At 29.8% G+C, this 18957-nt stretch overlaps 2 protein-coding genes across 3 annotated transcripts; both read left to right on the top strand.

Moving 5' to 3' along the window:
• The first annotated feature begins 106 nt into the window (after positions 1–106).
• Positions 107–11809, top strand: LOC107161328 (co-chaperone protein HGH1 homolog). 2 transcript variants are annotated; one of them, XR_016191655.1, is made up of 13 exons: positions 107–661; positions 728–930; positions 991–1244; positions 1317–1429; positions 1506–1696; positions 1775–1908; positions 5592–5748; positions 5863–7967; positions 8065–8161; positions 8268–8432; positions 8513–9576; positions 11056–11149; positions 11236–11809. XR_016191655.1 is itself a non-coding variant. In XM_015507691.2 (7 exons), exons 1-7 carry the CDS (start codon positions 556–558, stop codon positions 5689–5691), a joined length of 1101 nt encoding a protein of 366 aa, XP_015363177.1. In that variant the 5' UTR covers positions 107–555; the 3' UTR covers positions 5692–5795. The 2 variants fall into 2 exon arrangements, 1 of the variants encoding a protein (XP_015363177.1); XM_015507691.2 differs by lacking the exons at positions 5863–7967; positions 8065–8161; positions 8268–8432; ... (1 more) ...; positions 11056–11149; positions 11236–11809 and having other exon boundaries at positions 5592–5795.
• Positions 11810–16698: 4889 nt separating this feature from the next.
• Positions 16699–17721, top strand: LOC149056222 (uncharacterized). Its single transcript, XM_089227044.1, has one exon. The coding sequence runs from the start codon at positions 16699–16701 to the stop codon at positions 17719–17721; it is 1023 nt and encodes a 340-aa protein (XP_089083170.1).
• Positions 17722–18957: the final 1236 nt, after the last annotated feature.

Raw genomic sequence — 18957 nt, 5'->3', positions numbered from 1 at the left:
GTGAGTCCGATAAGAATAATAAAATTATGGAAACGAATCGCGCCTACGATATCTCATGGAATAATTTGTAAACGCTGATAACGAGCACGTGTAACGTTATCATAAACAAAAGGTAAGTTCACCACGGTCCACGGACCACGGCACACGGCTTTATTTCTTAGTTCTTATAACTTATAAGTTAGAGGTTTTATGATTTATGAGTGTTATAGTTGTTAATGTTGTTATACAGTCTTATAGATTTACAGCAAATTACTTAGTCGTTGTAGTGTAGTGTTGTCGACGGTTGTTACTGCTTATAAGTTATTTTAGCTATATTCTATACAAGTTACAACTTACAGTTAACAGGTTTCGGTTCACGTCATCTTTTTCTTTTTACTTCCGTCGGTTAATTTTATTCAGACGATTATTATCCTGATGGCTGATGCACTAATATACTGTAATAAATAGTATAATCTAACAGTCTCACACCGGCACACCTGTTAATTGTGTTTCGACTACCTACTTTGATTTGACGCCGACAAAAATATATTTTTATTTTTAAAAACAACATCGGTTATGGATTCGGAGATACCCCATCATTTATTGCTTGTTATGGTCCACTCATTGACGGTGGATGGTGGCGACCCCAAATTAAAAAGTGACGTTCTACAATATCTACTATGTAAGTATAGTGGTATTTGGGTTTCTTAAAAACCGTTATAAAAATGTTACTGTTTTTTATTTTAAGTGGTGACGGCTGACAAACACAAAGAAAATAAAATAATCATTGATAATATTGACGAATTGCTCAAAGGTCTATTCAAAGTTTTGGAAACTGATAGAGCCAATGCCAACGTGGCGTGTTTGTGTTTGGTCAATATTTCGTCAAGAGAAAATGGTCTGAAAAAAATAATGTCATTTTTAAACAGTAACAACAATTCAAACAATTTGGTATATTATGGATTAAAAGGAAACTTATGTCAGTAATTTTTAATTTGAATGTTTTGTCAGGGAATCATATCAAAAATTATACAATATATTGATCAAAAGACGCCAGAAATTGCAAGTTCAGTACTGAAGCTATTGTGCAACCTGACTCGTGAAAAAAATCATGCTATTCAAGTATATGAAGCATTTGGAGATCAAACTACAGCATTAGAATCTTTTATGAAGCTATTTATCACTCGAGATGCAGAACATGAAACAAATTATGATTATATTTCATATTTATTATCTAATTTATGTCAGTTACATGAAGTAAGGATGTAAGTAGATATCTTATGTTAAACATATGTACCTATTCAATTTATAATTTTTATTAATTTCTTTGTATTTAGGTGGTTAATGAATACTGATAATTTTCAAAAATTATTTCCATTTTTAAATGGAAACAATTCACTTCGAAGAGCTGGTGTTATCATGACTATAAAAAACTGTTGCTTTGAATTAGGTAATTTCTTATCTAAAGTTACATGTCATATCATAAACAATTTTAGTATCTATTTAATTTTTTTTGATTTGTTTAGAAAGACATGAATGGTTGTTAAGTGAAGATCTAGATTTGTTACCTCGCCTTCTCTTACCACTAGCTGGCCCTGAGCAGTTTGATGAAGAGGACAATGAAAAACTACCATTAGATTTACAATATCTTTCTGATGATAAAGAACGTGAACCAGATTCAGATTTACGTCTGGCATTGTTACAAGCTTTGACTCAGGTTAATTGTTATATGAACAAATTTGAAATGATAAGAAATCCTTTAACTGATTATTGATATAATTTATTATGCTTAAAGTTGAGTGCTAAAAGAAATTGCAGAGAAATAATCAGAGATCAAGGAACTTATCTTATCTTAAGAGAATTTCACAAATGGGAACCCAATATGGAATTGAAATTAGTATGTGAAAATTTAGTGGACATTTTAATCAAGTCAGTATATAATGTTTTTAATTGTTTGTTCTCTTAATTTGTATAGCCAACCACTCAAAAGGTTAACCATTACAATATGCTATCGCTTATTTTATGTACTAAATATTTATACTTTATTCCTTATACCTTATGTGTGGAGACGTGGCTTTATTCTAAAGCATTGGCTTTGAGCGTTAACTTGGTATGAGAAGCATGATGTTTCCGCCGATTTCCATTCTTATTCTAAATAGAGTATATACTTAATTTAAATTATAATATAATTAAACTTGCATATTAATTAGTTGTAACTATCAAATAAATAAAACATAAAACAAATATCTAATGCTGATTCAATTTTACATTTCATTATTTAATAGTCTATATTATTAATTTCAACTTTGATATATTTTGAATAGTTTAAAACATTCATCAGGTAGAGAATATATTCAGATGTGATACACTTTATATAGTAGCATAACATTGTACATCAATAATTAAAAAATGACAAGTAGATACTCCCTCTGAAATACATAAGGTGTCGAATAAACTTTGTCATTGAGTAGATCAGTGGTGCGCAACCTGGGGGTTGCTAAAACCAAAAAACCACACTCTATTGGTGAATCTCTCGTTTTGCCAGCCGCTATAAAAATAGTATCAATTATTCAATTATGCATGGCGAATCATATGCAAATGAATTAAAAATGATTCCCTTATCAAGAGATACTGTCACGTCGAATTGAAAATATGTCTGATAATATAAAATCACAACTCCTAAATAAATTACGAGGAAATTATTATGCAATGCAATTAGATGAATCTACGGATATAACTAATCTTGCTCAACTTCTTGTATATGTTAGATATATTTATAAAGATAAAATTGAAGAAGACTTTATTTTGTCAACCATTAGAAGGACGTACGACTGGAAATTATATTTTTGTTCTTATAAACAATTTTTTAGAAAGTAATGAAATTCCCTGGTCAATGTGTGTGTCAATATGCACTGATGGCGCAGCCAGGGCCGGCTTTATACACGATCGACGTGTGCGATGGCACAGGGGCGCCAAAATCAAGGGGGCATACGGTTGCCTATTTATATATTTAAAAACAGGGCGAAAGGCGCCGAAATAATACTTGCACTGGGCGCTGAAAAAACTAGAGCCGGCCCTGGGCGCAGCTGCCCTTACTGGTTCAAAAAAAGGTTTTAAAGCTAAAGTTCTAGAAATGTCTTCAAGTATAATGTTTAACCATTGTATGATTCATAGCCTCCAAAAAACTTCAAACAGATCTTAATAAAGTACTCCTTAATGCTATAAGTGTAATAAATTTTATAAAATCAGTCATTAAATTCCAGACTTTTTTTTATACTTCGCAATGAAATGAGTTCTGACCATGAAAAATTGCTTCTTCATACTGAAGTAAGGTGGTTGTCTCGTGGTAAAATATTATCACGCCTTTTTGAACTCAGAGATGAAGCACAAATTTTTCTTCTGGAACGTAATAATAAACTTTCGGAACATTTTTTGGACGAGCAATGGCTTGCAATTCTGGGTTATTTCTTTCTGATAAAATCAATGCTTTTAAAAAAAAAACTTTTGTGGAAAAATTATATCGACGATGACAAATTTTAAATGTTTTCATGTTTATCAGAATTCCTCAGTGATAATGATGTGGATATTAATATGATAAAAGAAATTATAACTACTCATCTAATAAGTTTACAAACAAACTTTAATGCACGGTTTGAAGATATCCCAGAAGAAAGTCTAGGTTGGATAAGAAATCCATTTCATTTTAATATCAATGAAATAAAGTTAGGAAATTTAAAAATAAGCGAAGAACTTATTGACTTGTCATCAGATGAAAATCTACGTTTTCGATTTCAAGAAAATGCATGTAACACATTTTGGATTTCCATCAAATCTGAATATCCAGAATTATCAAAACAAGCCATATCAATTTTACTTCCTTTTGCATCAACTTATTTATGCAAAATAGCATTTTCAACACTAACGATCATTAAAAACAAATATCGCTCCAGATTAAATGTTGAAGCTGATTTAAGAGTGGCAGTGTCAAATATCAAACCAAACATAGAATCAATCATGTCTACAATGCAAGCTCAGGTCTCTCATCAAAATAATTAAATAGTCATTTTATAATTTTAAAAATATTAAAATTTTTGATTATCATTATAATGATACATTTTTTAACTTTAGATTTTATAAAACTCTAATTTTGTATTTTTTTTTTTTTTCATGTTTTTGATTAATTAAATTAGAGAAATATTAAAATTGCTCTAAAATTCACAATTCAATGTATATGAATAAAATGTGTGTTTACATTAAGACTATTAAGTAAATTTATATTACACACTTACATAATGTTGGTAAGAAGGGAGGTCATATTAAAAAATAAATTATTTTCGGGGGTCGTGGATCAAAAAAGGTTGCGCACCACCGGAGTAGATCACTGCAACAGATCTGTTAAATTTGAATACAATAATAAATCATTGTATACTAAAAACTATTCAGAGTGGGATTGGTCTGTCTGTATGTATTATGAAGTATATTTTATTTTTTAATATAATTATTTAGCTTAGATTAATTTATGCTAAAAAATATAATTGCATTTTTAACATATTATTAATTATAATAGTGTATATATATTTATATCATATATCTATAATTAACTTATGAGTCAATATCTAATCTATTTGCCATAAATGAGTATAATTATACAATATCTTAACTTTAATCTAAATATTTTGGAAAATCTTTCTATGTAATAATTATATAAATTACAAGCATTAATAAAGTTTCTACAAATATTATTGTTTTAATGTAATTAAAACAATAAAAATCGTAATTTTTCAATCTTATTAATTTTTAACTTCATAAATACTTTAGCTCTTGTATTTTTGATATTTTTGAATATTATATAATATAATTGCTTATAAGAACTAATTATGTGAGATCTAGTGACTTATTCATTTTTTTATGTTTTTTGAACAATGTTAATATGCTATATCACCGTTAGTAGAAAAAAAAATTAAACATTTTATAAACCTAGTTTAAACTTGATCTTAACATTTTAAAGATGCCATTGAGCTTAGACAATTATAATTTATCTATGAGTGGAAGGTTCAAGTTTCTGTGATGAATATTTTTTGAGTTAAAACAAAATATGAAAAATGTTTTGAATGAGAAATCATTATTTTAAGTGAGTATTTAACATCTAAAAAATGTTAGCTACAAACAAAAATTTCAAACGTCCAAAGCAGGAAAAAAATTCAAAATTTTATATCTAGTAAATTTTGTGAACATTTCAATTCTAGAGTTATTTATTTTTGAACTATAGTGACTATTAAAAACTAGTTTTGTGTACAAATTTCTAATTTTTTTTTTTTCAATTTTGCACACTTCTTGAACACACCAACTGTATCTAACATTTCTATGAAACCCTCTTCTCAATTGTTATATTGCATAGACTACATTTTTTCTACTATAAATTGTGTATACATAAAAAAAATTCACATACTGTTAAAATCAATATGCTTTTTGCTCTGCTCAAAACCTAAAAATAAAGTTAAGGCTATATTGTATGATATTAACTTAATTAAATCTAACATATTATTCTCAATTTTAAATTATATTGTGTTTAGCAAATATTGAATTGCTTAATTTGCTTTTTATTTTTCTAGAACTGAAGATGAAATAGGAACAGATAACTTCCATGACATAGATGTACCAGAAGATTTAATAGAAAAATTTAAAAAAATGGATGAAGCTTATTTAAGTTGACATTATAATTCCAACATAATTTCAATATATGTGTTAATATATTTTAGTTTTCTAGATGTATGTATTTGATTTTATGTAATAATAGCATAATATTTCTAATTTTATTTTATTTCTAAATTATTGATTGCACACATTACAAACTATATTATATTTTTTAATGATTAATTTTAGAATTAAAAAATGAATACCCAATTTTCTATAAGATGGTAACATTCGAGAGAACCTAATAGTGGCACTAGCAGGGTTTTTCATTAGGCAGGTTTATACTTTGCATAATTTATACCACGATTAAAGATAATATGGTTGCACAACGAAGCATAATAAAGTGACTCTTCGATATTCCTTGTTATCACAACAAGTAGAACCGAGAACTGGCGCTCCAAACGTTAAAATATTGAATCACAAATTTGAATAATTTTAATTGATAATATTATACTACCTTTCATCATATTATCTTCATATTACTAATTTAGTAATTTATGTATGTTATAAAAAGTATTAAAAACACAGAATGATGGATACTGTAAGTCTGTAACACATTTATATTTTATTTATATTATGTTTTGACACAAATTAAAAACAATATATTTTTAACGATTAATTAATAAAGTACTTAGGTACGTCACTTTCTGTATGTAATGTAAATTATAATTTTAGCTAACTACCTACGAGTTTTGATAATTTTTTTTTAGTTTTATTTTGTTTTTTATTCATCTGATTTTTAATATATGTATACTGTCTCATTCTCATTATGACAAACGTACTACATATATCAGTTAGCATATCAGTTTGATGCACGTTACATTCAAATGTCAAAGTAAAACACCAAAAGTAGATATTTCTTTACTAGAAGTACAATTAACACTAAAATTACGAATCACGAAATCACAATTGTAAAAATCGTTGAAAAGTTCGTATTTTTAATCACGTTTACTTTTTCATATTTTCGCGGGTAAATATTGTGCATTGTGCATATTATCACTGTTATCACAGAACATTATTGAATTCAGATGCCTAGTACTTAATTCATATTCTATGAGCGCTAGTGAAAGTTTCTAGGGTATCGTTGATAATAAAAGAATTTATGAGCTCCATTAAATTGTTTCTTATCATAGTTCGTTGGGCAACCATATTATCTTTAATCGTGATTTATACTAATATAAAAATACAAAAGCAACTCTGTCTATCTGTTAGGATTTCACACCTAAACTGCAGAACCAATTTTGATAAAATTTGTAGGTATAGATTTTTAGACTTTGGGAAAGGATATAAGCTATTTTTTTATGCGAAATAAGGGATGAAAGTTTGTTGCGAATTATATATTTTACAACAGCGTATAAATGATCGCCATTGGCAGCTACATTGATAGGAAATATAAATTATTAATTTACAACCATTATCCCTATCGCAATTCCATAGGTATAAAAGGTGTACAAGGTTATATTTTATTGTATGAGGAAAAAAAGACTCGGACGGGTTAAAATTAGGCTACACATAGTTCATTTAACAACACCCTTATACAGGGTGTATCAGATAAAACTGACTAAAAAAAAAAAATTATGCTAATTAAACGTACAACAAAAATTGTGAAAATTATATAATTAATAACTAATTTAAGAAATATACTCATTTCAGAAATAATATTTGAAAGAAGTTATAACGCTCCAAAGTAATTTATGCAAAAAAATATTGATATTTTAAAAAATTCTAAAAAATAAACTAATTGTTTAGATAAATATTTTTACCATCAAAATATTTATTTTAATTAAATTTACAAATTGGCTATTTTGAATTTTTACAACAAAAATTTAATCAAATTTAAATTTTTTTTATATTGTACGTGTAGCGCAAGGGTCTCTTAGTAATAAACAAAAAAATAAAAAAATAAAAAAAATATTAATTAGAACAAAAGTTATTCTGAAAGTCAGTTCTATCTGTTACACCCTGTATAGTGATAATCATACCCATGAAGATTAGAGATAAGGAGACCAAACTCCGTATACAAAATATGGCCCGACAAAAGTCGCACGGTTATTCTGCCACCAGGAGCGCGTCGTTCGATTAGAGGGCTATGTTTTACCACATATTATACGTATTTTACTATAAATGTACGTTTTTTTTTGTATTTGAATGAAATATAAATTATCATTCATTACTTATTACCTGCTTATATTAAAGTGTACTTAAATATATAATTAAAGTTCAAAAGGTGTTTCCTGTAAAAAAAGTTTAAAATTCAAAATATTCTATAATGACTACAAGTTTAATGAAAAATGGTATGTATATTATTTATACATATTATACATGAACTAAAGTTTTGATAATTTTCTACTACACTTGGTTTTTTCCTTTTTTTTTGTGGTTTCATTGTAGTTTGAGCGTCTTACAATGAAATGCATACGCATTGTAATGAAAAAGCGTACAATACTTTTTGTCAGATCCTTATTGTGTTCTTCACAACCAACAAATGGTAAAGATGCTCTGTCGGTGTCCGTCCATAAGTTAGAAGTTATAGAAAAAATTGTGTCTACATTTAATTCTTCAGAAATTAAAGTCTGTAATGTAATTTTTTCTAGTGTTGAAATGAGAACAAAAAGACAATCTGATGGATGAATCAAATATCCTTTGGAACGCATGTCAATAAGTTTGTCTCTAGATGAAATAAGTTCGTTTTTTAAAGTTAAAAGACATCTTTGGCACTTGGTAAATCTGGTTGATTTTCGAGCAATGTATCCAGCTAAGTAAGATAAAATTAAACTTGAAGTATCAGGCAAACTATAATCATGATCATGAATATATGATGCAAATTCAATTTTTTCAGAATGTCCTTTGTCTAAAATTTGATCTAGTTCTTGGTTTATTCTTTGGGCTCGTTCATTAGTGTTGGTTATATCTTTAATATTCAAGAGAGTATTTATCATATCTCCACCAGAAACATTGGAACCCTTTGGAGGCTTTACAAGTGAATATGTGCTTAGTAACCTGAACATTTGAATAAAAAGAATAGCATCCGGATGATCATTTGAACCACAAGCTGAACGCATCATTCCAAAAAATCTCTAAAAGAAATTTTTATTTTTAAATATATAAGTTATTATATTGTTGATGAATATGGTAGGTTAAATTACCTCTAAACTATCCTGGTTTAAGCGTGATGTCATTAGAAAATAATAATCACATTCAGCACAGAGAAAGGATAAAAGTTCTAATGTAGCTTTTAAAGTTACTTTTAAGCCATAACATGTATTATCAGTTATGAAACCATAACCTAAACTTTTGGCTCTTGACTCCCAATCAATTAAATATACAAGAAATTCTTTGATACACTATAACAAAAACAAAAAAAAAATTTTATGTAATATATAATGCTCAACTTATCTTAAAAGTTTGCATACAATTTTTTTTTTATATGTATTAAAAATTCTTACATTTTCTTCTGGTGAATTTATTCTAAGGGCTCCGTTTTGTGTTCGAGAGTTCATTGTTTTTATTAAGTTGTGTACTCTTTTTATAAGACTAATACTATTTTCACATCCCTCTAATTTTGTATTGTTGGATTTATACAACTCCATCGCTATGGCAGTATCTTCACTAAAGAACTATTCATAAAAACAACATTTTTAATAAATAAAAATAACTTTACTATAATTATTAAATGTTTTGTATGAAAATATCTATGTCTTAAATTACTCTAAATGCACGGCCAACATTCATTTTTTGGTAAAATTTTGGATGCACATCTTCCGTTTGTAACTTTGAAATTTTCAAAGAGTATTCTTGTAATTTCTCTTCATCTACAACAGCATCCCAATGTTTTATTTGTATTCCTCCTTCAGGTGTCTAATTGGGTTCAAAAACAAATCAATAAAAAAATATTTTCTCAAAGTAAGTATATTATATATTATGTTTCTATTATATAAATAGTAATTTCTTATGTTAAAAAGAGATTATATTTACCCATGTTTCGTTTTGTTTAATCAAGGAATTTCTCAAATTTTTTATCAGGTGTGGGAAATCTGACATAAACCATAGTCTTCTATTATTATCAAAAATATGTTCACAGCTCACAACATTTTCACTTATTCCAAATTTATTCCACATTCCTCTATTCCAAGCAGCTCCATCAGTAGTTACCACATCCACAAAAAAACCTGATTTTTCAATTAATATAATTGCTTCTATAACTATTTGATGAAGCACTGCACTGTTTGCTGCTCCTCTACTAAGGAAACATGCAACTGCTTGGACCCACTGTCCTCTAAATGGCTGAAACATTAATACCAAAGCATGGTCTCCCTTTTTTTGTTTTTGATCAAGTGGAGTATATTTTCCCAAATCTGTAAATCCATTTACTTTTAAAGTTTCCTTATCAAATACTAATTGTTCTGAAACTTTCATTTCATCCAGCAATAGAGTACCTTTTTATAAATTAAATAAAAAATTAATTGCATTTTTTTCAATAAATAAACAATAAAAAAAATTTTACCTCTTCTTTCATTTATATTTATATGTTTTGATTTCTCCTTTAAACATGTAAAAGTACTGGGCTGAAAACCATAAACGCCTTTAGTGTGTTTTAAGTACTTTCTAATAGTTTCTACAGAGGGAAGTGCCAGGATATTATGTATTCGTATATGTTCATAAGTTTTTCTGCTTTTTATTCTTATAAGCATACACTCATATATCCAATTAAGTGTATAACGACGGCCATTAGAACTTGCTACTTTAGAAGCTTCAAAACATGTTTTTACTGCTTCCTGCTGATTTTTTGGCAGTTTTTGGATTGTCTTAATTAGTAATTCCTCATTTGTGGAAGCACACAACTCTTTTATCTTATTCATTTTTCTTCTTAACTCAATAACCTATTGTGACATAGATGTAATATGTTTGATTTATTTAAAGTATTGTTAACTAACCTTATTTCTAAGCCTAGACACTTTTCTTTTTAACTGTTTAGCTGATTTCTGAGTTTTATTTCTAATTTTACCATGAGGATTGGTAACTTTTTTTCTTATTCTATCAGCCATTTTTTTTCGTTCTATCCTACAGTCAAAACAATAACTACTCAGTGGTCCACGTTGCCCTAGACGTTTTTCAACATAACCTTTGCATGTAATAGACCTGATAGAAACATAAATATAGGTATGAAACATTATTTATTAACTAAATTAATACCTATTACTATTTATTTGTATATATTAATTATAATATATTAGTTAAATTATATAATAATTACATCACATTTTTTACCTGTTAATGTTATTTGCTGATGTAATCCCTTTACATGCTATTAAAGAATGTATATATTTCAATAACTTATTTGTATCATTCATACTCAATAAAATTGTATTAATAATGTTGCAGTCAAATAAAATTTCAATACCATTCAAAAAAATCTGTCAATATTTAATGTATAAAGAATTGGAATAATATGAATTAATATAAAATACGATTATAGGTTTGTACAGTTATTTATTTTATTTTTGACTAATTAATTGCTTACTTTTACTATTAAATTATTTGAAATTACTATTCTTTTTTCAGAATCACTAGTCCATATTGCAAGCACTACTTCATCATCAGTTAATCCAAACATCCATTTATTATCTGGTTTTTCTAACATATTCAGATTTTCTTTTAAATACTGAAAAGAAAATTCTTCGTGGGAATTTTCAACTGTATTTAAACATGCCTGACTTGGTTTAGATATCTTTTTATCAATATTTATAGACCTTTTAAGAGGAGGTTTTCTATTCATTGTATGCTTCGTTAGATAAAATGGCAAGTTTGGAAATATAGAAGGAACTGCCCCTGCTTTTAATATGGGTCTAATTCTTTTAATTTTATTGACTGTTCCATCATTTAAGATAGTCTCGTCAAAAAGTAGAATATCATTCTCTTCGAAATGCAATTCACATATATAGCACTTTTCCGTAAGCATTTTGTCTCTTCTAGGTATAGCTCTATGCCATCTTGCTAAAAGCTCTGTGTTCTAAATAACATATTATGTAACAAATAATTAAATAGGAAAATTATTATTCATAAATAAGGTTAAGATATTTTGTTTTTTTTTTTTTTACTTTGGGTGCTTTAAATAAACTTTTATTTTTTAATCCAATTGATTTTTGTTGTTTTACATCTAAAGCATAACCAGTATTACACCCTGGTACAAAACAGCACTTAACCATTTTTATTTTTTAATGTTTAGGTAAAAAAAATAAAAAATACAAATTACTCTGGTTTTATGTATAATTATTGTATTTAAATAATCAAACTAATACAAAATAATAATAAAAATTATTTGAAACCTTATCATTGTATACATTGTCTATTTATAAATTTAATATTTTGATGGATTCAATAAATAATCATATGGAAATCATCCATGCCCATGTGTTTAATAGTTAATTATAATAATATATTTGTTTTTTATTATTGAACCAATTTTAACCAATATCCCCCTTATTCTGTATATATGTTTTAGATCTGATCTAAATCATAAAGCAAATAGCAATACATTATTTGCAAGGAATAATAAATCATGTTTAATTCGAAAAACATACATAATTCCTATTATAGTACATGCTATAATTGTAAAATGTAGCCCTCTAATCGAACGACGCGCTCCTGGTGGCAGAATAACCGTGCGACTTTTGTCGGGCCACTTTATAAACTGGCGGCTCATAGGAGTTTGGTCTCCTTATCTCTAATCTTCATGATCATACCTAAATAAAATGGTAGTACATTTACTTATCAAGAGGTCATGATAACCGCATTTTTAGTCTGCATCTTACAAGTGCGCAACATAGCAAGAAGAATTAGAGTGAACTTATCTCTCAAAAAATTTAAAGGTAAGATTATTATTTGGACGCCTTACATTGCTTTTTACCATATTTTAATCTAGAAACGAGTTATAAATATTTTAAGATGTGCAAAAAGTTTACAATTTTGAAATACTACTTATAACACGAAATAATAATTTAAAAACATGGTTTAAATTTATGTTTGCTATTATAATAAATTATGTTGAAGTTTCGTTATGATACCAGAAACTAAAAAAAAAGTTATTCTAGTTTGAAAAACTCAAAAATAATGAATTTTAAAAAATAAGAACTTTTTTTTATGAAATTTAAAAATTAAAGACAACGATGCATAGTAAATATTCTCCTATTTGTAGTGTGAAAATTTGGTTGTAGCTTAGATTACAGCTTGAGTGGTTCTTTCCCGCGTAAAACAGTTTTCGCAATGTTTTACATTTGTAAGACAGAAACGACACAATATGCGGATGTAGCGTCCACTTAATATTAATTATTAAAACGAACCTGGTGTGACACTGCGATTGGCCTCAGTCCCTACTATGTGTGTTGTGTCTATGTGTGTCAAACATCATCCGGAATCGCTAGTTCTCTTATGATGACCACCCAAGTTTTTATTGACGAATCCTCGAATCACATAGCACAAACCCAGGTGTTACTCATACCCACCCTAATTTCACCATTCACCAAGATTAAGAATACAATTAGGATTTAGGACCAGGTGTGGTGTGGTAGTTGGCCGCGTCCCTAATGTGTGTTAACCTGAGTTTTTACTGCAGAACGTTCATTTTCTAAGTGGGGCTTAATTAAAAATCGACTAAGATCTACATAGATTGTAGATAGATCGAGTGTGTTAACAATATTATGTTAATTGAAAATAATATACATAATATGTAAAAACACTCGTTTTATACATACTTTTGTATTAAGTGAATTTAGAATAAAATATTTTAATTAACCATTTAATTGTGTTTTTGTATTATTACCATATATTTTATATCTTAACACTTGATTAAATTATGTAATGTGAATTTGCTCTCTAAGGGAATATATTTTTCTTATTTAACTAATAAATATCAATTGACATATAGGTTATATAATTATAAAAAATATATATTTTAGATTCTGAGCGGAGCGATGAATGTATTGATTTTACCATGATGTGTGTGTTTTTTTTTTTGTGTCTGTCATCACGTCATATGCTTCGATTTTTGACTTCAGTACCTCGTTCGATCAGAAAGTGAATCTAGTTGGTACTTTGGGGGGTCAAAAGTAAAAAATTCTTAATACTTTTCTAAATAATTGAGAAAAACAAACTAAAAATTAAGGGGAAAACGGGAAATTTTACGCACACTCATTTTTCGACAAAATCGATTTTGGTTTTTGATGTAACTTTAAAACAAATGACCATAGATACATGAAATTTTCACCTAATGTTTATATAAGTATATTCTATCCAGGGGGATATCTATATTTTTTTTTGTCAAATTAGGGTCTCTCAAAATAAATTAGCCCAGGTCAACTAATTTCATTAATCCGGCTTTGGTTGAACTTAATCTAACCTAATCTGAAAAAATGTGTACCTATACCTAAATGTGTTCCCAAATATCAATTGTTCTATCAAAACACAGGTAAAAATATCGTTCTGTGCCCACTCTTGATACGGCCGTAAATGTAACTACTATACACGGATGATAGGTATATCTCTCGGCGATTTTGGATAACCGGAATGGGTCAGTGTATAGTGGGGAGACATATAAGTTCCTCGCCTATGTGCGGGTTAAAACATTTACTTATTGTTTATACAAATTAAAAATGTTTATTTTGTTGGACCCCACCCCCTCTTATGAAAAATGTTTGGTTTAACGGTCATTCTCTTCGGAATGGGATAAGGGGTATATAATACATATATATATATATTACATATTACTCAAGCTGTAATCCTCCGATCTACCTGAAATGTATAAAAGTATAATGTCGGAAAGTAGGTTTTTTTATTGATCTTAATCTCAGCAACTATGACCATCAGGTAAGGTAAAGGGTTAACGGTAGGGATTAGTACGGTTGTTACTGTGAGTTGGATACACGTTTATATTTGTCAAGGTTTTTGCCACTAAGCACCTGGGTCACATATTCAGGGACTAATGTCAGTGGGCGCACCGTACTCTCAATCACGTTACGAGACTAATTACAGCCACAGCGACACACCTACTCACATCAATCACTTCTATAAATTATTGTTCTCATTAAAGGGAACATTGTGACGAAGACAAAACCCTAAACAGGGACATTACCAATCTCATAATTGAAATTATTTTCTTGCAGTTAGTTTTCAGAATCTTCTATAAATTAAGGCTTTTTTTTCTGATGTGTCCTTGTTAAATTTGATGTTACAAAAAATCGTATCATATTTATCTATATCATATTTATATGCATGGGTTTCTTCGGGACCTACTAACCTAACCTTGTAGCCTGTATGAATTTTTAAATTTTGTGTTATTTAAAACCTATCAGTTATCAAAGATAATCACATTAATATGAATTTTTGGTAGTATGACGTGTTCTTGTATGTTTTGTTAAATTCGATATTGTTGAAAACCTTTTATTTTTTATTACAGATATCATATGGCTTTTTCAGTATTTATCCTTGTATGCACTTTTAGAATCAAATGTTTGAGAAAACTTTATCACAGATATCACATTTATATCACTTTTCTCTGTTTTGTGTCAAAATATGAACAGATTAGTAATTGGATGCTGTAGACATTTTAACACAGACTTCAGTCAATGGATTTTTCTTTATGCTGTTAAATTTCAAATCCAAATTCATGTAAGTAATAAATTCTAAAGAGTTACTTTTGTTTTAAACTACTCTTTAAAATTCATAATTTTTCATAATTTCCTGAATAATATATGTATTAAAAAGTAAGTAGTATTGTTTGATAAGACTTGTTAGTACCATTTCTTATCATATACCTTATTATTATTAGCTTATTAACCATGTTATCTTTTAAGGTTATGTTTATATTTTATCATGATTTATTACGCGATCATTTTGATTTGATGTTATGTTTTTTTTCTTTACAACAATACAGTCCACATTCAAGAGAACAAACCTCATGATCTTTTTTACATCCAAAATACTTTTCTATAAACATTAATGGTCCTCACGAACCGGATACATCAGTTTTTTACATCCATTCGCATCGACTCGTACACAAGTGCGTTCGATAGCTGCAGAATTTCACAAGTAAATTTACATACGTCGCTCGAAATGTTTAGTTCGGTACGTGTAGTTACGCTCGCGTAGTTATCGTTCCTTCGCCTATAATACATTCGCATCGTGGTAATATCATACATTCACAATGGATTTTAAGACGCTCAAAAACAAAGGCAAACTCATTCTGAGAAAGCGAGAGAAGCTGACCGATGACGGGGTCAATCGTTATACAGATGAGGAAGCTCAACTCCAGTTGAACTTATTGGAAGATGTTTTCACTAAGTACAACGAAGCCTACGATGTGAAATCAGTGGAAGCCAACGATGAGGAGATCGACAAGCTCATAGCAGATTTAGAAACGGTCAGTGACTACTATATTAAAGCCAAGGGTAAATTAACAGGTCGGTTACATGAACGGACAGCTGTGACATGCATGTCTGACAAATGTCAAAACACTAATAATACATCCAGATTGCCACCGATTAATATACCTACCTTTGAAGGAGATTTCGATGATTGGTATCCATTTAAAGACCAATTTATATCCATCATTCATTCTAACACCTCTATCGACAACACACGTAAGATGTATTACCTCAAGTCGAGCTTGAAAGGATCAGCATCTCAAATCATTGAATCAATGACATATAATGGTGACAATTACCTAGAAGCATGGACACTTACTAAATAGATACGACAACGAACGTCTTATTGTATACATAGAGTCATTTTCAACAACTACCTATTGATACAAACCGTTTATCAAACGGAAACCACCATGGGCCTAAAGTCATTACTTGATGGCACAAACAAACATCTAAGAGCAATATCGCTATCATCATCGGAATCGTTGCTACACGTTTGCCGACAGAAGTAAGAAGATGTTGGGAAGTCGAGTCCGCTTCTCATCCTGAAATACCTACATAGACGAAACTTAAGCGATTTATCGAGAATCGATTATAAGCATTGAATATGTTACAATATAAACCAAGCACTATAAATAATGTAATTAATGCTGGCAAGACAAAACAGTTTGTTAGAACCACAGCGCATTTGGCGACTGATAGTCAAACCAACAATCAGAGTTCAATATGTACGCAGAACCACATCATTTACAAGTGCAATACGTTTATAAAATCAAAACCCAGTGAACGATTGAATTTAGCTAAAAGGGCAAAAGTATGTTTTAATTGTTTGCGCACAACACATAGTGCGAATCAATTCACAAATGAAAAGACTTGTAAAAACTGTGGTTTAAAATACCATATACTATTACATTTGGACATGAGAAAGGTTAGCACACCAGAGGGTGAAAATACTTCAAGTGACCAGGTGAAGGAGCATGGTTTTCAAAGTACGATGTCTCATCTAGGAGCGGCATACCCTACCAAATCTCGGAACGTCATACCATCAACAGTATTATTACATGTGAGTGGCAAGAATGGCCGAACAGTGTTATGCCAAGCACTACTAGATTCTGGATCACAATCGCATTTTGTTACATCGTCTTTGATAACAGAACTAGGTATTAACAGAATAAAAACATGTGTGATCGTCAACGGTATCTCGTCAGCAAAGACAACTATTACCGAGATGGCCGAGTTCACGGTGACGTCACGCTTAAACCATAAGCAGTATAAAATTACTGGCTTGGTAACACCACGTATTACTGTTGACTTACCTGTCGACAAACTGGACACATCAAACTGGCACCATTCACTAGGCATACAATTGGCCGACCCTACATTCCATTTACCAGGAAAAATTGACATGCTCACAAGAGCTGAACTCTTTTATGACATTCTACAGGATGACAAACATTTTGGACCAAAGGGTACTCCTATACTACAAAATTCAAGGTTTAGTTGGATCGTGGCGGGTTGCAGTAACAACATCATAAAAAATGATCTCGCACATATCACTATAAATGTAAACAAATGCAACTTGGGAAACAAATTGAAAATTTCTGGAATATTGAAGAATTGTCTAGAGTGACAATTATGTCAAAGCAAGATTCACTCTATGAAGAGCACTTTCTTAAAACATTTAAACGAAATGAAAAAAGGCGTTATATAGTTCGATTGCCGTTTAAGGAGACTACACATGCAGTGAACAGTTCATATGACGTTGCTGCACGAAGACTCGCTCAGGTGGAGAAGTCCTCTTCTTCGAAATCCATCTGTGTACAACCAGTATCGTGAGTTCATGTATGACCATCTTCAACAGAACCATATGGAACTTGTGCAACCCACTGAAGACAGTCCGGTCATTTTTTTTCCTCATCATCATGTTTCACGTCTTTCAAGCGTCACTACCAAATTGAGAATTGTGTTTGATAGATCTGCTCTTATCTGTAATGGAAAATCATTAAACGATACGTTACATCGAGATCATAAGCTACAACGAGACATAGTAAGAATTATTACAATATTTCGAATGCATAGATATGTTTACACTGCTGACATATGTCAAATGTTTCGACAAATTAATATACATACCGATGACCAGTGTTATCAAGGCAATGTGTGGCGAATCACCCATCAGAACCAATAAAACAGTTCAAACTAAACACTGTCACCTATGGCTTAATAACTTCACCGTTTCATGCTCTCCGAACACTAGCTCACCTTGCTGTTGATGAACAAGTGAATTATCCAGAAGGATCCACAATACTTAAGAATGGCTTCTACGTTGATGAAGTCATGTCAGGATCTAACGACATCAATTATGCTAAAGCCCAAATACAGCAGTTGATTGATATTCAACAAGGTGGATTTGATTTGAGAAAGTGGGCCAGTAATACACCAATTCTTTTAGAAAACATTCCAGTTGAACTCCAAACGTTGCAAATGTCAATGTCTGATCAAAACAGTGTAGCTGTGTTAGGTGTTTCATAGAATACTACAAGAGATACCTTTTCGTTTAAAGTAGAACCTACACCATGTTTGGAACGCATTACTAAACGTGAGTTATTAGGTGAAATTGCACGCACTTATGACCCATGTGGATGGCTGGCACCACTCATAATAGTCGCCAAGATACTCATGCAGCAACTGTGGCAACTGTGTCATCCGAGTGGGATGATCCTGTGCCAAACCAACTTGAACATTGGATTGCTCATCGAACATCATACAAACATTAACTGCAATTTGAAATACCACGCCATGTTGGGAGCATCTTAGATTACCAACAAGGTTGCATCTTTATTTATTTATTTACGGAATAAATCCA

Source organism: Diuraphis noxia, unplaced genomic scaffold (genome assembly GCF_037042655.1).
Source record: "Diuraphis noxia isolate RWA-SAM2 unplaced genomic scaffold, SU_Dnox_SAM2 contig0004, whole genome shotgun sequence".
NCBI lineage: Eukaryota > Metazoa > Arthropoda > Insecta > Hemiptera > Aphididae > Diuraphis > Diuraphis noxia.
Note: the sequence above shows the minus strand (reverse complement) of the source record. Positions and strands in the feature narration are given on the sequence as shown.

Excerpts from the sequence above, each read along its gene's own strand:
- LOC149056222 (XM_089227044.1), top strand. The coding sequence starts at position 16,699 with ATGTTACAATATAAACCAAGCACTATAAATAATGTAATTAATGCTGGC.
- LOC107161328 (XM_015507691.2), top strand. The coding sequence starts at position 556 with ATGGATTCGGAGATACCCCATCATTTATTGCTTGTTATGGTCCACTCA. Across the intron at positions 1,245-1,316 it reads CAGTTACATGAAGTAAGGAT|GTGGTTAATGAATACTGATA; the intron begins GTAAGTAGATAT and ends CTTTGTATTTAG. Across the intron at positions 1,430-1,505 it reads AAACTGTTGCTTTGAATTAG|AAAGACATGAATGGTTGTTA; the intron begins GTAATTTCTTAT and ends TGATTTGTTTAG.